The sequence below is a fragment of the Salvia splendens genome, chromosome 5 (assembly GCF_004379255.2).
Source record: "Salvia splendens isolate huo1 chromosome 5, SspV2, whole genome shotgun sequence".
Taxonomy (NCBI): domain Eukaryota; kingdom Viridiplantae; phylum Streptophyta; class Magnoliopsida; order Lamiales; family Lamiaceae; genus Salvia; species Salvia splendens.
The window spans coordinates 11,876,231-11,901,526 of NC_056036.1; the positions used below are offsets into that span (position 1 = coordinate 11,876,231).

General features: G+C 36.6%; 4 protein-coding genes and 1 non-coding gene across 5 annotated transcripts; 3 read left to right on the forward strand and 2 right to left on the reverse strand.

The window, feature by feature from the left end:
• Nucleotides 1–126: 126 nt before the first annotated feature.
• Nucleotides 127–4,096, reverse strand: LOC121805887 (SEC14 cytosolic factor-like). The gene is made up of 11 exons (XM_042205919.1): nucleotides 3,917–4,096; nucleotides 3,759–3,787; nucleotides 2,986–3,069; nucleotides 2,836–2,889; nucleotides 2,200–2,277; nucleotides 2,032–2,085; nucleotides 1,823–1,882; nucleotides 1,635–1,730; nucleotides 993–1,094; nucleotides 832–912; nucleotides 127–715 (listed from the first exon to the last, which is right to left on the reverse strand). The coding sequence occupies exons 1-11, from the start codon at nucleotides 3,969–3,971 to the stop codon at nucleotides 398–400; spliced, it is 1,011 nt and encodes a 336-aa protein (XP_042061853.1). The 5' UTR covers nucleotides 3,972–4,096; the 3' UTR covers nucleotides 127–397.
• A 1,504-nt stretch (nucleotides 4,097–5,600) lies between these two features.
• Nucleotides 5,601–5,673, forward strand: TRNAF-GAA. The gene has a single exon. It is a non-coding gene; the product is annotated as a tRNA-Phe (tRNA).
• Nucleotides 5,674–8,760: 3,087 nt separating this feature from the next.
• On the forward strand, nucleotides 8,761–11,502 carry LOC121802760 (oligopeptide transporter 5-like). Its single transcript, XM_042202453.1, has 5 exons — nucleotides 8,761–8,892; nucleotides 8,968–9,419; nucleotides 9,486–9,583; nucleotides 9,652–10,221; nucleotides 10,306–11,502. The coding sequence occupies exons 1-5, from the start codon at nucleotides 8,817–8,819 to the stop codon at nucleotides 11,363–11,365; spliced, it is 2,256 nt and encodes a 751-aa protein (XP_042058387.1). The 5' UTR covers nucleotides 8,761–8,816; the 3' UTR covers nucleotides 11,366–11,502.
• Nucleotides 11,503–16,050: 4,548 nt separating this feature from the next.
• Nucleotides 16,051–18,900, forward strand: LOC121804647 (heat shock cognate protein 80-like). The gene is made up of 3 exons (XM_042204276.1): nucleotides 16,051–16,272; nucleotides 16,764–16,905; nucleotides 16,986–18,900. The coding sequence occupies exons 1-3, from the start codon at nucleotides 16,150–16,152 to the stop codon at nucleotides 18,818–18,820; spliced, it is 2,100 nt and encodes a 699-aa protein (XP_042060210.1). The 5' UTR covers nucleotides 16,051–16,149; the 3' UTR covers nucleotides 18,821–18,900.
• Nucleotides 18,901–19,743: 843 nt separating this feature from the next.
• LOC121804648 (calcineurin B-like protein 3) lies at nucleotides 19,744–24,781 on the reverse strand. The gene is made up of 10 exons (XM_042204277.1): nucleotides 24,583–24,781; nucleotides 23,887–23,964; nucleotides 23,662–23,810; nucleotides 23,206–23,288; nucleotides 23,058–23,117; nucleotides 22,819–22,927; nucleotides 22,311–22,363; nucleotides 21,171–21,251; nucleotides 20,524–20,636; nucleotides 19,744–19,991 (listed from the first exon to the last, which is right to left on the reverse strand). Exons 3-10 carry the CDS (start codon nucleotides 23,777–23,779, stop codon nucleotides 19,934–19,936), a joined length of 675 nt encoding a protein of 224 aa, XP_042060211.1. The 5' UTR covers nucleotides 23,780–23,810; nucleotides 23,887–23,964; nucleotides 24,583–24,781; the 3' UTR covers nucleotides 19,744–19,933.
• Between the last annotated feature and the right edge of the window lie 515 nt (nucleotides 24,782–25,296).

The window sequence follows — 25,296 nt, forward strand, 5'->3', positions numbered from 1 at the left end:
AGCTTGCCTTTACCAGTGCACTCTTTTATTCCATTATTCAACATGCTTCTTGGTGGGAAATACAAAAGATGCAATTTGAATTATATGCATTTTAAATTTTTTATATAATAGGATAAGAAATCAAAAGAAGAAAGAAATATGCATTCAATAATCGGTGAATATGCATTCTATTATTCTATATAAATTCAAGAAACCACCATATTATATCCAATACTACAACAATACACTACACAACAAATTCATCGAACTCAGCATTTTCAAATATTGCAACATTCCAGTGACCTGATGATGGGCAGCTCAAGCCCCAAAAAAGAACTGCATCAAATTCGAGACAATGCCAACGTTCTATGACGATCCAAGGCTTCAGCTATAAAACAGTAGTGTGGTCGCGCCAAATTCAGTCACCATTTACCTTAAGCTCGCATGATGATGAGTGGGAAAGGCCATTTTGATTCCCCAGTCTTTGAAACTCACATTCTATAGTTTCAGCAATTTTTACATCAGCTGGATCAGGCTCTGGACAATCCACATGGAATGAACCGTGTCTCACTGGTGTAGTGAGGCCAACTCGTGCAGCTTGCTCCTTCACATAGTTACAGAGCTGCTGATGGAAGGGGTGATCCAATGAAAAACAATCACTAACTTTTCCATCTCCTCGAGATGAGCCCGAGCCTTCTTTTCTACAAAACTGTGGGAGAGATTCATAGTCCATGATCTGCATATAGATGATAAGTTTGTCAAAAGATTATTTCGAAATTAAGCATTTAATATCCCTTCTCTACAGAAGAGTCAAAGCTTCGATAGATAAATCCAAGCAAGATATCAGCCTACCTTTAATAATTCCTCTCTTCCACACCCTGAAAGAACTTGCACCTTTTTCCTTGTCCTCTCCCGCAGAAGGGGTTTCACGACCTGCAAGATGGTTTAGATATATTGTTCTACATTGAATAAGTAAAATACAAATTATAAAAGTCGGGATACATATCACAAACCTTCCAACATGCTGAGAATATATATGGAGCGTTGACTATGTAATAAGTTTCTGTTTTCTCAGGGTAGTTCAGGTCATCGATGGTGGATATTGCCGACAATAACTGCATCCAAAGGTAATAAATTTGTTCCAAGGGTTAGGTGAGATAGATAGTGTGTCGCGTTACAAAAGTGTTTTTCACAAAAACACAAGATAACCCGCTGGTGTGTTGGTGCTAACAAATTCATGACGAAAATTGGATGGTGCCCTCTTATAGTCAAAAGGTGTAATCCAGGAATCCCATAAAGCTCTTTGTGTTGTTATGCATGAACTATATACGGTTAGAGCTCGTATGGACTCAGAGGCCAATGATGGCAATATCTCTTCATTACATTCCTGTCATAATTTGAATTTTTTCTTTTATTTGTGTGAATATTGTTCTTTCCTCTCTGATAATGTGAGAAATGTTTAAGCAGGAAATTATTTTTTCACCTTAAACTGCAATGTTAATACAAGTTAACAGCTAGCAAAAATAACTACAGCAGAGTTTGAGATAGGAACACGTGAACTCGACAATGAAATGTTTACTCCAAACACCAATTGGCCAGTTATCTCACTTTACCAGGAATGCAGCAGGAATCCTTAGAATAGCCTTTTAACATACCTTGAGATGATTCATTGCAGAAAACTTTAGACCAGTCATGTCCAGAATCTTGACGCATGTGCCTATGTAGCGGCCAAATTTCTTTGTTGCAGAAGGCTATATCACGAATCAGAGTAAATTAACAGTACTTAAGCCTTAAACTCATCAATATATATGTTTAACAAATATTCTCAAGTGCTTAAACTCACCAATATCACACGATCTCTATACTCGTTCACTTGGATATGTGATTGGATATAATAATGATTCTGAAAAGGAGAAAAAAATATGACTTTTGTCAAGTGTAGATCATCTGACACTTCTGAACCAGAACGAGAACAAGCTGGGAGAGATGAACTACTCCCTCCCAGCTTTTAAAGTAAAGAACACTCAACTATCAGAAATAAGAATATCTTACAGATGCCTTGTCATATGTGCTTCGCCCTACCCCAACGACAATGACAGGATGGCCCTGCATATTTAGATAAGTGAAGTTTGGGTTAAGTTGCACAATTTTGAAATTAGTAAATTTGTCTTACAATAACAATGTGCTTTTCCAAGCAAAGGAAAATGTTGAGGCATTTACCTCTTTCGAGTATCCGCACATTCCGATAAGCTGAGAATCTCGTATTCCTCTATAAAACTCAATGGGATTTATTGGTCTCTGCATAATTAATTAGTAAAATTAAAACGGAAACTTCTACAACTATATTTCTGTTACATCAGATTTATATTTCTTTTATATTCCAAGATCAAAATTCACCATGGTCCATGACAGACTAACATAACCATAATATAAATGGCTATGACAAACACTGGGTAATTAACTCTTAACTCTGGTAGAACATTACCACTCAGAATGGCTCATGGATGCTTCCCTGCATTGCATGTCACTGTTCCATTTTCATCAAACAGTTATTGTTATTTGCCTCATCTATCACATTGTACTCTATAGAAGGAATTCATGTTCAGTTATTTAAAAACTTGCAATTCAAACATGGATCTCCATTTTAGTATATTACAACCTCATGTAATTATATGATACAGAACAATGAACAGTAATATAAAACCAGACCATAAATCAATCCAATTAGTCCAGATCTCTCTCTCTCTCTCTCCAGATTTTATATAATGGTGCCAATTTCAAGTATTAATGATACATGGAATTTGATAAACAACATCTTATTATATACTGTATAAAGTAACATTTCCAAAAACTAACCGCCAGTATGTCATCGATTTTGTTTTGTATCCTCCAGGATAAACATTCCATAAGCTGAAAATACACGACAGCTGTTACGACCACAAGAAGCAAAAGCCAAACAGAAATTTACTCAACTCCAAAAGGGATAGAATCCACTGAAAAACAAACCATTTTATGTGCGTTTGAAATATTCCCTTCCCTTGCGTTGAGAAATCTCACCAACGTCTCCCGTTCATGCCCATAATCCATGTTCTGCAAATCATGACAAACGTCATAAAGGGTAGTTAATTGAAACAGAAGAAGTCTCCACTCAGCCATATCACCAACTATGAGCCACTGCATGCTTCAGTATATATTCTCCATTTTTGCATCTTAATATGCCATTATTAACTGGTGGAAAATCCCCCAAAGCAATCTCCATTGTTTTGTCTCCTTAACAAAAAAAAATGGCTAGAAATCGAGGAAGTCTTTCTATTTCAACCTACACTTTATCAAGAAACGACACAAACCATTTACCTTAATCTAACTAGGTGAGAGCTAAAGCCAGTATGCAGGAAAAATCAAAGCTGAAAAATCAGATGTTCCAATTTTCATTCTCACAATTCAAAAACAATACAAGTAAGGGAGACAATCCCATATGAGCTAGCTCAAGAAGAAAATCACAACAGAAGAATGACAGATTGCAGATTTCCCAGCAAAGTTTCCTACTTCTTATCATGAAATTACTCCTCACATTTCCAAGAATGACAAAAGTCTGAGATCCACTCAGTATTTAGGCTTCCCATTGGCAGAAATAACATCCCAGAAAAACACAAATAAAGAAAAGAAAATCTAAGTAAGAAAGAAAGATCAAAGATGGAATCTTCAAGATCAATCTTTTCCCAATCATATTAACCCAAAACTGAAAACAGATCAGTCATCAGCAACAGTTAGTGCCAAACCTGGAAAGTCTTCTTCAATGGCTCATCAACTGCAAACACAAACATCAAATACATTAGCAGACACAAATGCAAACATCAACACAACGACAAAAGGACAAAAGAATTAAGAGAAAAAGGAATGCGACGGTGAAAACTATAAAACTTCAATAGAAGGCCACCTTTTTCCATGAGGATTTCAAACTGTTGGATAATTTCTTCGGTTATGAGCACCATTATGCCTGTGATTTTCTTTCTACTTCACACCAACTCAAGAAAATTCGGACCCAAAATTTCGAACGCGAGCTCAAATAGTAGTATTGAGTTCACTCTCCTCTCTCTTTATTCTTTTTGACTTTTGACTTTTTGGAAGAGAGTTATGTCAAAAAGTGAAAGAATAAAATAGACAGCATAAAAAAATGCAATGATAATAATAGCAAAATGCATTGATGCATAGGATTTTCTTGAATATATTGCCTTCCGGATTCGATTAGACTTGTTGTTGAGGCAATAGAGTGTAATTAATCTATGTAAATAAGTGGTGCCATACTATTACGTTGAGTTTTATTCAATGGTTTAAGATTTTATGAATTTTAAAAACTTAAGACCGTGTTGGTTTGTTAAGAAAATAATGCTGAGGATTATAATTCTTGATAGATTGTTTATTTTTTGGTTGGAATTATAATAAAAAAAGTTATTAACATTTTTATCTTATACTACTGATTAATTAAATTCAATCATGCAATTAAAATAATAACTGAATTAATTTATTGACGTAATACTAGTTAGAAGTTTTATTAATAAAATTATGTTATGATTTTTAATAAATTATTGATCTATAATGCATAATTTTCATAATTAGATTAAGATATTCTTAATAATATAACATAATAATAATGATGATGATAATAATAATAGTAATAATATTATTATAGTTAACATAATTATTATTGTTATTATAGTTATTTATTTGTATTATAATTGAATATAATTCATAATTTTTAAAATTTTATTGAGATTTTCTTAATTAGTTAGTATTAATTTATAATGATAATAAAAACAATACGATGGGTATTGCCCTGAAATTTGAATTTCCAATTAATTGATCTTATCACACAATATCAACAGGTTGTTAAATTTTCCTTTTTTTGTATTTTTGATAGCCTCGAATAGGGGTGTGCATTCGAGTTTCGGTTCGGTATTTCGCCCAAACCGAACCGAACCCAAAAAACCGAATTTAGGCTAAAATTGAAACCGAACCGAAAAACCGAAAACCGAACTTAAAAAACAGAACCAAATCGAAAAAACCGAAATTTAAAAAAAAAAACAAAAAACCAAAAAAAATAATATATATATATATAATTTATTTATCATATATATAATATATATTCTTTTAATATATTTTTATATAATACGTATTATATATATATACATAATTTATTTTATTTATATATACTAATTGAACATAAATATATAATATAAAATTAATAGAATATATATAATACGTATTATATAAAAATATATTAAAAGAATATACATTATATATATGATATAATATACTAAATTAATAGAATAAATATATATAATATTATATTTAAAATATAATTCAGTTTTTTTTTCGCCCGAACCGAACCGAATTTCAAAATTTCAATTTGGTTCGGTTCGGATATTCGATTTTCGGTTTTCGATTTTTTTCTCACCCCTACTCGAATAAATTTCTGAGACTTTGTACTGCGTATAGTGTAGAATAAACCGTATTCCAGAATATTCTATAATATGAATTAATGACTGCACGGATACAAATTAAATAAATTAGTAAAATATGTTTATATGATATAAAACATAAATATGTATCAGAAAGCAATTGCGGGGATAGCTCAGTTGGGAGAGCGTCAGACTGAAGATCTGAAGGTCACGTGTTCGATCCACGTTCACCGCATTTTTACTAATTTTTACTCTTAAATTCGTAGTATTATATATAATGTTTTATTGATTTTTCAAATAAAATCGATATTGCTATTAGTATTGTTTAGAATTATTTATTTTTATAATTATATAATTTCCGTTTCCTTATCATCTCGACATGGTATCACTATTCAACTTTTCACGATAAATTTTAATAGTAGTAATTTAGAAGTACATAACAAATTTCACCTACTTTTCATGGTTAGTCATTTTCATAATTTTTTTTTATCATTACTTTTCACGAGGTATTTTGTAATTTAAAAAAGGGTATTGACACCTAATATCATGGAACTTTCAAAAAGTTGTGTTTTTCCCATAAACTTTAAAATTAACAAATAATATCACAAACTTTACCCCGAGTTTGTTATTTTCCACCAGTAAATAAATTTCGGCTATATTAATAGATTGAAGAACAAATTAGGAGGGTATGCTTAAAACAAAACTATTCTCAAAGATTGAAAATCTTGAAACTCTAGAAGTTGTTGTCGATAAATTAGGGAAAAAATCCGTACCATGTTATTATTTGCAGGAATTTTTTCATTTGGTGGGAAATAACAAACTCAGAGTAAAGTTCATGATATTATTTGTCAATTTCAAAGTTCGTGGAAAAAACATAATTTTGAAAGTTTCATGATATTAGGTGTCAATATCCCTGTATAAAAAGAATTTATTAGAAGTTATCAATACTTTGAAATTTATTTTTTAAATTGAAAAGTAAAACTTCTGTTAGTATTTTAATTAGTAGTAATTGTTTTAGTACTAAAAGCCAAATCTAATCTAGATAATCTTGATATTGTTAGAAGTCTTATTACTATGTTTTAGTTTTAGTTGATACACTCACACTAAGCCTTTTTATAAAAGGATATTTTTTTCCATTTTAGTTCATTCTACAAAAATATGTATTTTCTAAATTTAAAAACTATTTTCTCTCTAATGAGTTGGGTCTCATTCTACACTAAAAATACTAACTATTTTTTTTACTTCTCTCTTACTTTTACTTTATCAATTGTACATTAAAACACGTGTCCAACCAAAAGTGCATATTCTTATGCGAAGAATAGAGTCTTTCATTATCTAACCGTAATGACTCAAACCATGACTTATTAGTTAGAGGAGACGCATCTTACCAACTGAACTGCGTTTGATTGTCCTTACATCAAACTTTGAAATGTACTCCCTCCACTATAATTGCACTCACCACTTGTAGTCGGTTAATAATATTAATAAAAATTGCATCATATATAATCCCAAGACTATTGGATTTTCCGTTTCAATGATAAAATCATGCACAAGTTCAAACCAATCCATTTCAAAAGTATATATAAAGATTCACTTATTGAAAGCCATATCCCCAAAAACCCTGGGTTCACGACTAGTTTGTTGATTCGGCGTATATAAAATAATATCGAAAATCTTGAGAAAAGGAGATTCATATTCTTCCCTTCTAAAAGTGAACGACTTATGACTAATAAATGGAGTAAAAGGTGCATTTTAATTCTATTTTTAGTATTAATGGGGTATGATTTTGGAGCGAATGCCACCAGAAAAGTTATTATTTTAAAAAAACAAATTTTATCTATTATCCATATCTTTTTTCTTTCTCCTACCACTTTAACGCCCCCCAACCTATCCTATGCTTAATGTTTAGCCAAATAAAATTTCTAGAAGGATTTGTGGCTTTCACGTGTTAATAGACAATTTTTGCCCTCTTATAGTATTCTTTACAGTATTTTTAATTTAATTCCGATTCCTTTCTAGTAATTCCATCCACACTATCATTGATCTAATACTTGTAATATAGTATTATTTTGATCTTTGGCATTCTCAATCTAGACAGTAAATCTTGACACGAGCCATTTCTATGATGTTACGAAACAATTGCAATGTTGCACAAATTCTACCTTAAAGCTGAAGATGGTGAAAACAACACGTCTATATCAATCCACTATATATAAATTTTAACGGGATCAAACTATTTGCTATGTATCAGAATTATTGATACTTGTAAAATAATTAAGCAATTTTATTCAAAACTGAGATCTTCAATATATGTACCAGTTATTTATTAAATTTATTTATTTGGAATTCATTCGATTTTGAGCTTTTTGCAAATTTAAACAATTTATATGGTCATATATTTACATATAATTGAGATTTTTATAAGTAATAAATTTGTAACATTGTGTAGCACAGACAGATAATATTACTATAATTGTTGAAAATTATCTTACTGTCAGTTTTACTAAAAAAAGCTATCTTACTGTTATTGACCCCTACATTCAATTAAATGTAGAATATTCTCGTATTACTTGCCATGTTATATTTAGACGTTAATTTCAAAATTTATTTGAAAATTTTATTGTCTTTACTGACCATTGTAAGCAATTTGTTTATCTTCTTACTTCTTCTTAAAAGAATCAGCCACACAGACTTTTGTGAAATTCAATCAAATCAAAATAATATATAAAAAAAATTATTTTTCCAATAGAATATTAGTATAACATTTAGATTAATAGATTATGCAATCAAATTAGTTTAATAAAATAGACACCAAATTTCACCCCAAAGAATAAATACGTTGGCTTCTCTCAACAATTGTCAATGTGCAGCAAGAATCCAAGATTTGATTTTAAAGAGACATTAATACATACACATGCATGATGCATCTACATTTTAGAATCCCATAATTTGACAAGGAGAAGAAAAATACCCATCTATGAATGTAGCCCAAAAATGTATAAAAATTCAAAATCCAAAAATAATATCTGCAACGTTTCAGTGTGTATTTAAAGAAATAAAATCAATTCGAAATCTACCATTATGATTTGTACTATAGTATGGAATAAATGAAATTAATGAAAATGAGTAATTACAGTCGAGAATAATGGTCCGAATCCTTTCCAAATTTGAGAATTGTAACATACAGTCAACTTTTGATAGAGTGAATGTAGACAATTTTCTTCCTAATTTCACCCACCCGGTATTGCCGACTGATATTAAACTGAATTAGACAGCTGTTCCACAAATTCCGATTATATATTGATTCAGTTACATTTCCATACGCCCACACACTTTCCCTGAGGGATTTGCCAATTTGTTTATCTCAGCACAATAATCATGTCCGGCGGCAACCGCGAGCCTGCCGGAGACGAGCCCGCAAAGCCGCTGACTCGCCACAATCTCGAAATTGAAGGTATGGTATGCCAATTCACATACTATATCATTTAGCTACACATTTGTATTTAATAAATATATTGAATATTTTCAGATGTGGAAGACGACGTCGACGATTATTGTCCGATTGAGCAGGTGCGGCTAACCGTGCCGGCGACGGATGATCCGACGGTGGTGGCGCTGACGTTCCGGACATGGTTCCTGGGAGTAATAGCGTGCGTGTTGCTTGCATTCACCAACCAATTTTTCGGTTACAGGCAAAACGCAATTGGCATTAGCTCTGTTGCCGCACAAATTGTGACGCTCCCGTTAGGAAAATTCATGGCTAGGGTGCTGCCTACGACGATTGTTAGGGTTCCGATGACGCGGTGGTCGTTCTCGTTGAATCCCGGCCCCTTCAGCCTTAAAGAGCACGTGTTGATCACCATCTTCGCCAACTGCGGCGCCGGAGGTGTTTACGCGCTTGGTATTGTCACTATTGTCAAGGCGCTCTACCACCGCCCTCTTCACCCCGTCGCCGCCTGGCTGTTAGTCCAGACTACTCAGGTTGAATATTGAATCAAATGAAATTAATTATTAATTTGTTTCTATTTAATAAGAATTTTTTTTTAGATGCTTGGGTATGGGTGGGCTGGGATATTTAGGAGATATCTGGTGGACTCACCGTTTATGTGGTGGCCTGGAAACATGACTTCGATCTCTCTCTTCAGGTAATTTTGCTTTTTTTCTTTTTTAAATAAATGAAAAAGTATAAATATTGAATTGTTATGAATTGAAGAACGTTGCACGAAGAAGATGTGAGAAAGAAGGGAGGGATGACACGACTGCAATTCTTCGTGATGGTGTTCGTGATTAGCTTCGCATACTATGTGATCCCAGCTTACTTCTTCCCCACTATTTCATCCATTTCGGTCCTCTGCTACATATGGAAGGACTCCATCTTGATGCAGCAGCTCGGGTCTGGCCTCCACGGGATGGGGATCGGGTCGTTCGCCTTGGATTGGGCCACTGTCAACTTCCTGGGCGACCCAATCTCCACCCCAGGTTTCGCCATCATCAACGTCATCGTCGGCTTCGTCATCGTCATGTATGTCATGACACCCATCACCTACTTCTGCAATGTCTACCAGGCACACAAGTTCCCCTTCTTCTCATCCACCACATTTGACGACACCGGCCACAAATACAACATCTCCCGCGTCCTCAACGAGGCCACCTTCTCCTTCGACGAGGCTGGCTATAAAGCCTACAGCAAGCTTCACGTCAGTACCTTCTTCGCCTTCAGTTATGGCATCGGGTTTGCTATGCTCTCCGCTACCATCGTCCACGTCGCTCTCTATCATGGAAAGTAAGTCGCCACTCAAAATACTACTAGTAGGAGTATCAGTTTTGTTGTTGTGGGTTTTAATTTAGTTATGTTTTGATGGTGTAGAACTATTTGGACACTATGGTCGAAGGCAAAGAGCAATGCAAGGTTTGATGTGCACACGAGATTGATGAAGAAGAACTATAAATCTGTGCCGGCGTGGTGGTTTCACTCCATCCTGGCTCTAGTGTTTGGGTTGTCTCTCTGGGCTTGTGAAGGTTTCGGCGGACAGCTGCAGCTGCCGTGGTGGGGGCTTATCATGGCGTGCGCGATGGCGTTCGTGTTCACTCTGCCTGTAGGCATAATCCAAGCCACAACCAACATGCAAATCGGACTGAATGTGATCACGGAGATGATCATAGGCTACATATACCCGGGAAGGCCTCTTGCAAATGTAGCTTTCAAGACCTACGGCTACATCAGCATGTCGCAAGCCTTAACATTCCTCTCCGATTTCAAACTAGGCCACTACATGAAAATCCCCCCAAGATCCATGTTCATCGCCCAGCTGGCGGGCACGGTGGTGGCCTCCTCCGTCTACTTCGGCACCGCCTGGTGGCTCCTGGAGACGATCGAGAACATCTGCGACACGGCCGCGCTGGACGAGGGGAGCCCCTGGACGTGCCCGGGGGACAACGTGTTCTACAACGCCTCCATCATATGGGGCGTGATCGGCCCGCTGAGGATGTTCACAAGCCACGGCGTGTACGGCATGCTCAACTGGTGGTTCCTGGTCGGGGCGGTGGCGCCGCTGCCGGCCTACTTTCTCAGCCGGAAGTATCCGGAGAAGAAATGGCTGAGGCTGATCAATGTGCCGCTGATCTTGGGTGGCACGGCAAGCATGCCGCCGGCGAGGTCGGTGAACTACATAATGTGGGGTGCGGTGGGGATATATTTCAATATATACGTGTATCGGGTGCACCGGCAGTGGTGGGCGAGGTATGCTTATGTGATGTCGGCGGCGATCAGTGCTGGGATTGCGTTCATGGCTGTGGTCATTTACTTCACGCTGCAGTCGTATGACGTTTCTATTTCTTGGTGGGGTTTGGATGTTGACGACCACTGCCCTTTGGCCACGTGTCCCACCGCACCTGGTGTTGTCGTTAAAGGTTGCCCCGTCCATTGATGTCCTTTTTTATTTATTTATTTTGTTATTAATGGCATTGCTATTAGGGAATGTTGTTCAGGATATTTGGGTTTGTAAAGAATTGTCATTTTCTACTTTTTTATGTGTAATAATTGATCACTAATCAGTTTTCTATTTGTTTTTCCGAAGAAAGTTAGACATGCATAATCAGATATCATAATTGATAACTTTGGTTCAAACGAAGTGATCCAATCATGCATCGCTAACACGGAATAATAATTTCATGAATAATTTAAAAAAAATTTATGGAGTACTGTTTCCTATAAAAGGGAAAAGATAAAATGTACAAAATGTATAAAAAACAGAAAGAAAAAACAGTGAAGGTAGTCGTTCTAAAAAAGCCATATTTACCAAAATTTATTAGTATACTTTAACATAGAAAAAATATACAGAAACTATAAAATAACATATTTAACAGAAACTATAATTATAAATACAATAAAATAACATATTTAACAGAAACTATAAAATACAATAAATGTCATAAAATACTTAAGTTAAAAAAAAAAACAAATGCAGAAATGCAATGAGTTTCGTGAGTGTCAAACTAAATACCAAATGAAGCTGAGACCTCCCACCTGACCAACTCCACCATAATTGTTGTCATTATAGTACCCAAGTATAAATACATCATGTTTGTACTGGAGGCCCATGGGCTCCAATGTCCTTATTAATCTCTTGCTCCTAAGTTGAATGCTTTAGAGCATCGACAACGGTGCTCGTTGGTTGTTCAGTCTCGTCTCGCCAAGATGAGACTTCAATGAGACATCGTTGCACGGGTCTTGAAGAATTTCACTCAAGGGGAGTGAAATACCGATCCAACGTGCCGACCACTCCTACGTGGCTCGTTGTCGTTGGCTCATGACGCATTTAGAGTCAGTTACTACTCACAACTGCATGGAATGGACTAGTGGCTTCAACTCTTACTTCTTTGACTTTTTTCTATTATATTTATACATACAATTATATAAAAGTCCTTACTAATAATCTAAATACCAAAAAATGTATTTTTAAATAATATTTTCAAAATTTAGTCCATATATATGTTCATTTCTACGTCTGCCCGAACTCCCTCCGTCCCACATAAGAGTACAAATTATCCAATATACTACCAACCTTCAATTGTACTCCCTCTGTTCCTTATTAATAGATGCATTTCTTTTCGTCACAAAGTTTAAGAATAGTATGTTAAATGGATGATGAAAAAAGTAAGAGAGATGAAAAGAATAAAAAATAAAAGAGAGAATTAATAAAAAAATGACTCTATTAATATAGAACGGAGGAAATACTGTAAAGGACTACGGAATTTCAACTCTAAAGTAACTACGAAACTACACATTTTGTACTGATTTTGTCATATGAATACATTGATTCTGTTTACAAGTACACAAAACAAATGTACACAAAACATTACACAAACCATTGTATCCAAAGCTACCAAATGTAACCAAAATGCACAATGTAACCAAAATACAGCATGTATCCAGCAAACCACTATAATCAATTTGCCCCCTCAAAATACTACTCCCTCCATCACTATTAATTGACACTGTATGACTTGACACAGATGTTAAAAAAATGTATAGAAAAAGTTAGTGAAATGTGTGTCTTACTTTTATATACATTAATGTGGGGGCTATTAACAAAAGAAAAAATAAAAAGTAAAGGCGCCAATTAATTGGGGACGCACGAAAAAATGAAATTGGTGTCAATTAATAGTGGCGGAGGAAGTACATAATATCAGTACAGTTGTCCTCTTCAGGTGCCCCATTCACAGCTGCTCCAAAGCAGGTCCTGTTGATGCACGAGGTCGAGGCCTTCCTCTTTCTCTCCCTGCAACAGTGGTGGTACACTATGCGACGTCAATGCTTGTGGTGTCTTGCAAGAAAATTAATTAGTCCGCAATCTATAAAACCAAATAAGAATTGAAAGTTCATTAGAAACTTCATTTGGTAGATTAAATAAATAATGCCAACATAATAATACTATCAGCATATCAACACCATTACTAAAATCTCTCTAACTTTATCTTAATACACTACACTATTATTTCTACTAGTATCACGCCTTTGCTATGCACAGTTTAATATATTTTTAAAACATTAATTTTCAATTTTAAATTAATTAAGTAAAATTAAAATCTATACAAATCAACATTGAAGCATAATAAATTTGAAACAAATCACATAATATAATGTTTAACCATTAAATCATGGACTAGGAAGATAAAAATCTATCACAATAAAGAATTAAACACAATGGATAATTACTCACTATTTTTAAAACTTCTTTATACACTACATTAACCTTAAATTAAATTCAATCTAATCATTATAAACTAAAACCTACAATTCTTCACAATTCGTCACTCTTCAACGGAACTTATAGGTAATATAACTCGTTTGTCATCTTTAAAGCCGTCCGCCTCACCTAAAACTACAATAAAATAAGGAACAAAATCAATTTGCAATGCATAAAAATTCATAAAAATCAAAGCTTGATTTGCTAGTTTTCTCTATAATTTGAAATAAATTAATAAAATAATACTCCATCTGTCCCATAATAGATGTCACACTTGGAGAATAGCACTTGATTTTAGGAGATGTTGTTTTGTGTGTTAGATGGAGAGAGAAAATAGTATATTTATATTAATGTGAGAGGAAACTTTTTCCATAAAAGGAAATGTGACATTTTTTGTGGGACAAACTAAAAAGAAATGTGACAAACCGATGCATCGTTCGCGTCCTATAGATCGTCTGCGGACGATAGGGCATCGTCCGCCCTTTGTGGGCGACGCAGACGATGGCGCGGACGATGCAATGCGTTTTCTTTTTTTTTTTGAATTTTTATCTATTTAAACCTCGTTTGTCATTCTATTTTTCATACGAACATTTCTCTCATCTCTCACATTCCATACGAAAATTTCGATAATCTCTCACAAAAAAAAATGAACCACTACTGGAGTACCTCGGAGGACGTTAGTCGGACCTTGACGCGAGCCTTATTCGATGTCGTCAATGACGCAATGGCGGATTACTTAGCCGAAATGCAGTGCGAGGAGGAGGCAGCGGCAGAGTAGGCGGCGGAGCAGATCCCCAGGCCTATTCGACGTCGGACATTTGTCCGCCGCGAACACGCCGTAGCTCAAGAACGTCTATTTGCAGACTATTTTGCCGAGCAACCATGGTGGGGCCCGACTATTTTTCACCGCCGGTTTAGAATGCATCGTTATCTTTTTCTTAGCATTGTCCAGACGTTGGAGACACGTGATGAATACTTCCAGTATCGGGAAGATGGCCTCGGTAGACCCGGACTTACGCCATTGCAGAAGTGCACGGTTGCACTCCGACAGTTGGCCAACGGCACCACGACGGACATGTTCGACGAGTACCTTCACGTCGGGGAGACAACTGGCCGCGAGTGCCTGAAGAGATTTTGTAGGGGAGTTGTGGAGGCTTACAACGACACATATTTGCGAAAGCGGACTACTGTGGATTGACAGGGCCTGATGAAGATGCACAAGAAGGCGCACAGCTTTCCAGGGATGCTAGGGAACATCGACCGTATGCATTGGGAGTGGAAGAATTGTCCGAGGGCGTGGAGAGGTCAATTTACTAGTGGATACAATGGCAGCCACCCGACGATGATCCTCGAAGTCGTCGCTGACTATCGGCTGTGGATCTGGCATGCTTACTTCAGTGTAGCGGGGTCGAACAACGACATCAACTCATCCACCCTCTTCACCGAGCAATGCAATGGCAACGGCCCGGCCATCGAGTTCACTGCCAACAGGCACCAATATCACATGGGGTACTACTTGGCTAATGGCATATACCCAATGTGGCCTGTTTTTCTGAAGACGATCAACTGCCCAATGGGTGAGAAGAGAGTTTTATTTGCGCAAAGGCAGGAGGCTGCGCAGAAGGATGTGGAGCAGGCATTTGATGTGCTCCAATCACGGTGGGCAATAGTGAAAGGGTCGGCGCGTCTCTGGTTCAAGGAAGTCATCGCCGATGTCATGTATGCGTGCATAATCTTGCACAACATGATAGTCGAACACGAAGGTGGAAGCGTCACTGATTGGGCCGATGATGAAGGTGGATCTAGCTCCAGCACGGCGACCGCGCCACACGCTCGAGGATTACCGACGGACTTCAATGAGGTTCTGTCTAGACAGGCCTCAATGCGCAACCAACAAGACCATGCTCAGCTCATGAACGACATGGTTGAAGAAGTTTGGCCCCGTAACCGCGGTCGTTGAGAATGCGTATTTTTTTTAATTCGTATTGTAATGTATTAATTTTAAATGAAATTAAGGTTTTTTTTTCAATTTTTATAGTTATTTAAATATTCAAATAAATAAAATGCTTAGGACGACCTTTAGGGCGGGTTATAGGTCGCCACACTGTAGGTGGAAGAATAAGAGAATAAAATACTGACGTGACGGTGCATAGGGCGGACCTTAGGCCGTCCGTAGGCGCCCCATTGCTACTGAATTTGTGTTAAATGTTTGGTTTCAAATTTCGGCATGACGCATAGGCTGGGACCCACGTGGAAATCACTGAACTGAATCGCATCAATTAAATTTCAATTTCCAATTAAAATATGCGTGGATGGAACAATCTAGAAACCCTAGGCTACACTGTATAAATCTCACTTTTCCTTTTTCTCTCCTCAACTCTCACTCCACAATTATTTTTCCAGTAAAACCCTAGCTCCTTCGTGCTCAACTCGCCTCCCTTCTTTTACAGAGAATTGCAGAGATGTCGGAAACCGAGACGTTTGCCTTCCAGGCTGAGATTAATCAGCTTCTCAGTTTGATTATTAATACCTTCTACAGCAACAAGGAGATCTTCCTTCGTGAGCTCATCAGTAACTCCTCAGATGTAAGTTGCCGCCTCTCTCTCATATGGTTATCGTTTATTTAGATCTCGATACAATCGCATAGATTTGGTTGGATGTATTGTTGTTAATATGTAGACAGTTTGTTCTGAGTTTCACCTTTTTTCATCTATCGCGTTTGAATGCAATCATTGCTGCCTGTTAAACCAATTTTATACTGTCAAGACGTGATTTGTTGTATATTGAATTGACATGATGATTTCTGTTCCAGTATGATGTTTTATGGCTATGTATACTCGTTTAGATCTTAGTTAATTCAAGTCGCCTTAAGAGATTAGGTCTAGAACACTACTGTGTTAACTGTAGCTTTTTCATTTATTGTTAGTCTAAGCATGAAGTACTAGTAGTAGTATTTATTTATTGCAGGAAAATTGAATTTATTATTGTGGTTTTATCTAGAGGTGTGGATTAAAATTCTAGATTAAGAGTGTTATCAATATGCTTTGGTTATTTACTGGTGATTGATGATATACAGGCTCTGGACAAAATCCGATTTGAAAGTTTGACTGACAAGAGCAAGCTCGATGGCCAGCCAGAGTTTTTCATTCACATCATTCCTGATAAGACCAATAACTCTCTGTCTATTATTGACAGTGGTATTGGTATGACCAAGGCTGGTGAGTACTGTAGAATTATAATTTGTTGGTTTATTCTCATGTTTCATCGTGCATTACTTACCATGTTGATTTTTAATCAGATTTGGTCAACAATCTTGGTACAATTGCAAGATCTGGAACCAAGGAGTTCATGGAAGCCCTTGCTGCTGGTGCTGATGTGAGCATGATTGGGCAATTTGGTGTTGGTTTCTACTCAGCTTACTTGGTTGCTGAGAAGGTTATTGTGACAACCAAACACAATGACGATGAGCAGTATGTCTGGGAGTCCCAAGCTGGTGGCTCTTTCACTGTCACCAGAGATACTACTGGTGAGCCCCTTGGCAGGGGTACTAAGATGACCCTCTTTTTGAAAGAGGACCAGCTTGAGTATCTTGAAGAGAGAAGGTTGAAGGACTTAATCAAGAAGCACTCTGAGTTCATCAGTTACCCAATCTCCCTTTGGGTTGAGAAGACTACCGAGAAGGAAATTTCTGATGATGAGGACGAGGAGGAGAAGAAGGACGAGGAAGGAAATGTTGAGGAAGTAGATGAGGAGAAGGAGAAAGCTGAGAAGAAAAAGAAGAAGATCAAGGAGGTTTCTCATGAGTGGGACCTGGTTAACAAACAGAAGCCTATCTGGATGAGGAAGCCTGAGGAAATTACCAAGGAGGAGTACTCTGCTTTCTACAAGAGCCTGACAAATGATTGGGAGGAACACTTGGCTGTCAAGCACTTTTCTGTTGAGGGACAGCTTGAATTCAAGGCTGTCCTCTTTGTTCCTAAGAGGGCACCGTTTGACCTCTTCGACAACAAGAAGAAGCCCAACAACATCAAGCTCTATGTCCGTCGTGTTTTCATCATGGACAACTGTGAAGACTTGATTCCAGAGTATCTGTCCTTTGTCAAGGGTATTGTGGACTCTGAGGATTTGCCTCTCAACATCTCTCGTGAGATGTTGCAGCAGAACAAGATCCTCAAGGTTATCCGCAAGAATCTGGTGAAGAAGTGTATTGAGCTTTTCTTTGAGATTGCTGAGAACAAGGAGGACTACAACAAGTTCTACGAGGCTTTCTCAAAGAACTTGAAGCTTGGTATCCATGAGGATTCGCAAAATAAGGGAAAGATTGCTGAGTTGCTGAGGTACCACTCGACCAAGAGTGGTGATGAAATGACCAGCTTGAAGGACTATGTGACCAGGATGAAGGATGGGCAGAGTGATATCTTTTACATCACTGGTGAGAGCAAAAAAGCTGTGGAGAACTCCCCCTTCCTTGAGAGGTTGAAGAAGAAGGGTTATGAAGTGTTGTACATGGTGGATGCCATTGATGAGTATGCTGTTGGTCAGTTGAAGGAGTTTGAGGGCAAGAAGCTGGTTTCTGCTACAAAGGAAGGCCTAAAGCTTGAGGAGAGTGAGGATGAGAAGGCAAAGAAGGAAGAGTTGGTTAAGAAGTTTGAGGGTCTGTGCAAGGTGATAAAGGATGTACTTGGAGACAAGGTAGAGAAGGTTATCGTCTCTGACCGTGTTGTTGACTCCCCATGCTGTTTGGTTACTGGAGAATACGGATGGACTGCTAACATGGAGAGGATCATGAAGGCGCAAGCTTTGAGGGACTCGAGCATGGCTGGATACATGTCTAGCAAGAAGACAATGGAGATCAACACCGAAAACCCCATCATGGAGGAGCTGAGGAAGAGGGCTGATGCTGACAAGAATGACAAGTCTGTCAAGGACTTGGTTATGCTTCTCTTTGAGACTGCCTTGCTCACCTCTGGTTTCAGCCTCGACGAGCCCAACACATTCGGCAACAGGATCCACAGAATGTTGAAGCTTGGATTGAGCATCGATGACGATGCCACTGAAGCTGATGTTGATATGCCATCATTGGAGGAAGCTGATACTGAAGCTGATGGCAGCAAGATGGAGGAAGTCGACTAAACCTCAAGCCTAGGCGATATGTTTCCAAGTTCCCTTGTCTTTACTTTTTGCTATAATGGATTAATATTTTGCGGTTTTAATTTTTTTACCCCTTTTCTACTCTAGAACTGCTTTTATTTACTAAGTGCTTTTTTGGAACTGGTTGATCGTCTATTATATTTTGCATTGAGGAGATATGTGATGCATTTCTTTCGATATATTTTGTCAGAGAGATTGAATTGCCTAACTACTGAAATGCAGCTAGTAGTTCAACGATTAAAACCAAATATGGGATGGAGTCTCCTAATTTTGCTGTGTTGATAGATTAAGTTTTCTTTTAGCTGTGGTGGTTTTCTTCATGACTTATTGAGGTGTGTTATTTAGTTTTCTAATCCGCACTCACTTGGTTTTGTTTTAGAAATATTTTATTTTGGATTATTTACAAATGAGTCCATTTGTTGGTGTTATGTTTTTTCTATTTTTCAATGTCAACTCTATTTTTCTTTTATGTTCATTTTCTGTTTTTATAGTCATATTTTTTTCATTTTAGCTCTTATGTTAGTTTTTTTTGGGTTTTATATGTTATATTTTTATTTGTATTCATAAATTTTTTTATTACTAACTCTTCAATAGGACAGAGGGAGTAATATTAAACCTTGTTCTACTCTCAAAAAATTACAAGTAGTTTACTTGATTAAAAAAAATAGAATCAATACTACTTACATAGAAACTGTCATATATTGGTTAGTTTTCTCACACCAAATAACTTGAAATCAACAATAAAAATTTATTATCGATTAATTTTATTAAATAAATGTTTTGAAATTAAAATAGAATACCATAACTTCAAAATGACAGTTTTAATACCATTGCAACTACAGCAAAATTCCTAATTCATTGTACCTTTCAAAGCCATAAATAGGTGAAATGCTGAATTCAAAAGCTTTAAAATTTTGGACAGTAATTCATTCAAAGAACCAACTAAAAATACATCCAACCAGTTACGGCTCTTATTCATCTCCAAAACAAAAACATCACAACTCAATCCAATCCACAAAGTCTTCCTGAAAACAGACAAGACATGATGTAACAAGCCAAAACTAACAATATGAACAGCAGGGTTTTCTTCCAATTTCAGGTATCCTCAACTCTTGAATGAAAAACAAAGCTTGGGAATGTGGTGGTAATATCCCTGTTCAAGAAAAAACCAAGCGGAGTGACTAACCATATAATGAGGATATTCAACTTTCTAGGTGTAACTAACAATATTACAACGTCAAATATAATTTTATACAAATAAGTATACGGCGGATCTGGTTCGCAATTTTCTGAAGAACAAGAGGAAGTCAAATTCTAAGATGAACAATTTGTGAAGCAGCATAATTCATTGCCTTCATTGTAAGTATTTAGCACTCAGATATCTGCATCAAAGTACCAACCACTTTATAGCAGTCAAAAAAACAGAGAAAAAAACGATCCCCTTTCTTGAACATGATTTTGCAAATGAAGATACTGGTTTTGCTTCTTTAATAAAGAGAGAGAAAAACTATACCCTTTCTTTAACATGAATTACTATTTAATTCTCTGCACAACTATGGTAAAGAACCCAAAACATAATAACAATCATGTTTATTCATCCAATTATTCACATCCACTGCTGTAATGGTTTGACTATCAAGTAGGCCAGTAACCGCATATAAAGAATCATTGAAGTGGGTACATACTTGAGATACTGAAGCGTCATGTTTTTCAAAAGAGATGGATGCCGCAAGACTAAACTTCTCCACTCTTCTTTATCAATTTTACCATCATGCTTTGTATCAGCTTCCTCAAATGTCTGCCAAAGGAAATGAGAAACTATGTCATATAATGATAGTACTTCCTTTTATCTATAAGAATCTTCAGGTGACATTTATTACGTAGCCATACAGAATCATAATACTCCCTCCGTCCCATTGCATGTCACGCATTACTTTTGGGCCCAGGTTTTTAGGTAATGGTGTTTAGTGGTTGAATGAAGAGAGAAAAAAGTAGGAGTGAGAAAAAAGTAGAGATAAAAAGCGGGAGAGAGGATAAAGTAAGAGAGAGAGTATTGTTTTTTTGCCATAAGAGGAAATGTTCACTTATAGTGGGACGACCCAAAAAGAAATACGCCTCACTTATAGTGGGACAAAGGGAGTAAAGTGTTAATTTGTTACAACAAGCTAACTCTGAGATTACAAGTTTTTAGTGAAGACAGCTATTCATGCATTCAAAAATTGCCACAAGTAATTTCAGTCACAGACATCTCGATATACTAGCAAATAATAGAAAGAAGAAAAGAATTAACAAAAATATAAGATCTATATTATAAGAATAGAATTCACATTACCTTGTCAATGATGCTCTCAATAACTTCATCTGACAGGTTCATACCAGATTCAGCAAGAGTGGCAACCACCATTTGTTTTACCTACAAATTGGTAGGGAAAATATCAACCATACTAGAAAGACATTCAACATGCAAAGAGAAAAAACATTTAACATTTAAAGAAAATGGAAGTATATGGATGCATGTTTGGGTTTGACTGATAAGGCATGAATGATAAAATAATCCAACTAAATCAGATGATTAGTTTGCATGATTAGATCCATGATAGATAACTAGGCCTTCCCTTAATCACTGATTTGGATGATTACTTTATCAAGCCCAACGTTGATTGATTATTTAATCATCAACCAATGTATAATATTAAGTTCCGCAATTGCCTTCACAAAATTGTTACCATTGATATTGTACGTCCTCAATTTATGCATTTTTGCATGATTATACTAAATTATTCTAATTTTTGCTTTTTAGTCATAATCATTCAATTATACTACACCACAATCAATCAATCCAAACATAAGACAGTCTTACTCATCACAACGATGCATACCATGAAATATGGGTAATCAGGTAAAAATACAACAAATAAATGAAACTACAACCTAAAAAAGTTCAAAAGACATAGCATCTGTTCATCTATCATTCATGGAGTTAAAGCAAAAACAATTTAAAACCATCCCGGGGTCTTTGAAGGAGGTTAATCCACTTCGAGTGTAATATAGACATCAATGGAGTCAAAACAAAGAAAGTTCTCTTGAGGAGGCCACACACGCCAGATTTTGGCAGCAGCACTGATGGACATCATTAAGAATTTTCCAATGTGCTCAAAAGGAAGGTAGAGTTCCGGATACTTGAACAAGTAGCTTCTAACAGGAAACCACATATTTAGACAAAATTAAGTTATCATGATAGAAAAAAAGTGTATGGATTGGACAAGGTGTGTGTATTATATGATATGCACATTGTAGTGCCATTACTGCAAACAATCAAACATATAACTATAAGCAAATGGGGAATGGCTGATGCTTCCATATGCTGTACAAACATAAAAGCAGTTCAAATGTTTACAAAACAAAATCTACCTACAAGTAGAATAAAGTTTATTTCTCAGAAACAGAATAAATATCAGATGGTAACTATTACCTCTTGCCTCTCAATAAAACCTTGCTGTTTGAGATCATACAACTGAAAGGAAACTACAGTCAAGAAGATAGAGATGTTATAATGCTGCATAAAGCAAGAAAGGTGCTTGAAATATGAAAACGATTCTCAGGTAAGGAACCAAATTGTACAATCCAATGTTATCAAATAGCGGATATGGCGGCGCCATGGCGCTATGGCATGGCGTTCAGTGGTGGAAACGCCATAGCACCGCCATATCCGACTTTTGACAACATTGCATGTGTACTGTATTTAGGAATGGAGCATTATGCAAGAAACATGGAGGTTAGAGTTGTATTTTATACTTTATTAATTGTTTGAAGTGTTTTAAATGTTATATTTTAATTATTTTCTAATTTCTGAATTATATATAAATATATAAGTATTATTTTATTTATTTAATTATTGACCGCCATATCCGCCACAGGTTTTTAGGCGAACCGCCATAAGCCGCCATACGAGATTGATAACATTGGTACAATCTTCATACATTCAATCTTATCATCAATAGGAGCATTAGGATGGAATACGGATAGCGCACGGGCGAACTCCTCAAAGCCAAGAATTCCATTATGTTTAGTGTCAAACAAGTCAAAAACCTGCATATAAAGTTAGACAAAATGACAAGAAATTAGAAATTCTTTCTGAGCTTGAGAAAAGGATAAACAGGCCATAATGCCTTATACTAGACAACTTGCTAGAAATTATGTAGGTTCGAAATTGGAGTACCCGATCTGCAAACAAACTTTCCTTTTTGTTCGTCTTGAACAATGCTAGTTGAAATTCTTCCTGCAAACAATATTGAAGGAATTATGGATGGTGATCTGCAAATGGATACATCTATGATACAGATCATCTTTGGAATTGTAAATCAAACCTTGTTGATCAGCCCGTCATCAATCACAGCACTGCTGATCTTCTTGAAAAGCTCATAAAGTGCTTCAATTTCACTTACACTAACTGCATAAAAGGAAAAATCATGAAGCGGAGATATTTTTTCATCCTCATGACAGAACAAAACTATAGCCATTAGCTTGGAGCTAAAATGACAATCTAATTAGATCCAAGGAAAATCATACAGAGTAATTATTATTTCCTTCTTTTGAAAACTTTATTCACATAAATAAAGTGACAAGATAAGTTATACTAATAGAATGTAGCCATGAACAATTTTACAAGACAAATAACAAGGCGCCAAAACTTTCCAACTGTGGCTATAAATATAGTTCCCAAACAAAGTTCATGATAAGTTATAATAGAATCAAATTCTTGTTTAAAAGTTGAAGTTAGATGGCAATGATATCCACAATGGATTAGGGGTCCAAAAGCATACACACTGTCTCTCGCGCAAGAATTTCAGGATCCTCTAGGCCCCTCGATTGCCTATCGATTTCACAACACTGAAGCACAGAAGCACACAAATGCTTGATCCCTTCTAAGCACTTCAACATGGTATTTCATGCACATTATTACGCTCCATACCTGACCAAAAAATAATTAAGCGATTGGTTTTATAAGAAACAGAGTACATCATCATAAAAGGAAAATTATGGAGAACCTTTGGCTCATTCTCCACTTGTGGTGCTTGGACAAAAATGAACTATTAAAATCTTATATTTGAAATTCGTATAACTGCCTGCATAATAACACCAGAGAACTACTGTCAGAATATGAGAGTAGAAAATTTTCAAACGACACTCCTATGAGTTCAAGAGCAATTCAAAGGAAGAATACATAAAATCTTCATGTTATTTCAAGATCACAGATGGCAATTCAAAAGGAGAACACATAAATGAGCACAAAAGCTATAACCAATGATATAAACCTCCCAAATCATAAAATACTAATATGCATTTCAATAATCAGACAGAAAACTCCAGCACTTGGGTTTTATTTGTTAACAAGGTAATGGCTCATAACAAGCCTCTGAACTCAAAGTCAACCTACAAATTCAGAAATTAAAACATAATCATCAAAGATTAATCTACAAATTCCAATCCCCCGATAGCTGATGCACCACCTCAATCAACAATTTAAAGCCCTACAATTAAAAAAACCCCTTTTCCATCAACTATAGAAACTCGAAAAAAAAAGGGATCAAATCGATGGCAATCCGACCCCAGATCCAGTTAATATTTTTCCAAATAAAGTGAACCATATGAAATCTCAGATATCGCCAACGGATCTAATAATTACGTCTCCGAAAAAAATCTGAATTATATTCTGCAATTGAACAACAGAAATAAGAGCATACCGTCGAGGAGAAGAAAGGTGAAGCTGAATTCGGTGGAGAATGTAGTGCAATGAGATAGATGAGGATCCGGTGGGCAGAGCAGAAATGTTGAAAGACCTAAAGAGATGGGAAAAAGAATTTGATGGTTCGCAAATCGCAATATTGGATCAGAAGGATTACAATTTACAAGTATGGCAGCCTGACGACGTTGACGGATGTCGTTTCACTGAATTTTGTCGAATATTGGAAATTTACCAGTAGAGTCGTGGCCCCCAAATCTACGAGTTAGACCATCCACAATAGGCGCCCAGCGACCGCCCAGCCGAGCGCCGGCGCTGGGCGGTTCGCTGGGCGGTCTATTGCAGCCGCCCAGCGGCTGAGTGGAGAGAGAAACCGCGCAGCGCTGGGCGGTGGCGTGGCGCTCGGCGGTCGGCTGGGCGGTCCGTTCGGCGCTATTGCAGCTCTCGGATCGCCCAGCGCGAAATTTAATTTTTTTTTTCCCGAAACACTATATATACGCGCTTTGCTCGGCATTTTCATTCGCACCACTTGTTTTAACGAGTACTCTCTCTATCTTAATTTCTGTTCAAGATCAATAACGCAAAATGAGTAACGCTGGTGGTAGTAGTGGTGGTAACGGAGGGGATGCTGAGGAGTACGAACGTCGTATGGCCGAGGCGTTGGACGCCTATACGACCAACGCGATAAACCAATGGATGGAAAGTGCCTTGCAGC

Excerpts from the sequence above, each read along its gene's own strand:
- LOC121805887 (XM_042205919.1), bottom strand. The coding sequence starts at position 3,971 with ATGGTGCTCATAACCGAAGAAATTATCCAACAGTTTGAAATCCTCATG. Across the intron at positions 3,070-3,758 it reads CATTGAAGAAGACTTTCCAG|AACATGGATTATGGGCATGA; the intron begins GTTTGGCACTAA and ends CATGATTTGCAG. Across the intron at positions 2,890-2,985 it reads TTTCAAACGCACATAAAATG|CTTATGGAATGTTTATCCTG; the intron begins GTTTGTTTTTCA and ends GTGTATTTTCAG.
- LOC121802760 (XM_042202453.1), top strand. The coding sequence starts at position 8,817 with ATGTCCGGCGGCAACCGCGAGCCTGCCGGAGACGAGCCCGCAAAGCCG. Across the intron at positions 8,893-8,967 it reads CCACAATCTCGAAATTGAAG|ATGTGGAAGACGACGTCGAC; the intron begins GTATGGTATGCC and ends GAATATTTTCAG. Across the intron at positions 9,420-9,485 it reads TGTTAGTCCAGACTACTCAG|ATGCTTGGGTATGGGTGGGC; the intron begins GTTGAATATTGA and ends ATTTTTTTTTAG.
- LOC121804647 (XM_042204276.1), top strand. The coding sequence starts at position 16,150 with ATGTCGGAAACCGAGACGTTTGCCTTCCAGGCTGAGATTAATCAGCTT. Across the intron at positions 16,273-16,763 it reads TCATCAGTAACTCCTCAGAT|GCTCTGGACAAAATCCGATT; the intron begins GTAAGTTGCCGC and ends GATGATATACAG. Across the intron at positions 16,906-16,985 it reads TATTGGTATGACCAAGGCTG|ATTTGGTCAACAATCTTGGT; the intron begins GTGAGTACTGTA and ends ATTTTTAATCAG.
- LOC121804648 (XM_042204277.1), bottom strand. The coding sequence starts at position 23,779 with ATGTTGAAGTGCTTAGAAGGGATCAAGCATTTGTGTGCTTCTGTGCTT. Across the intron at positions 23,289-23,661 it reads TCTTGCGCGAGAGACAGTGT|TTAGTGTAAGTGAAATTGAA; the intron begins GTATGCTTTTGG and ends CCTTTTATGCAG. Across the intron at positions 22,364-22,818 it reads TATTGATGATAAGATTGAAT|TTTCCTTTCAGTTGTATGAT; the intron begins GTATGAAGATTG and ends TCTTGACTGTAG.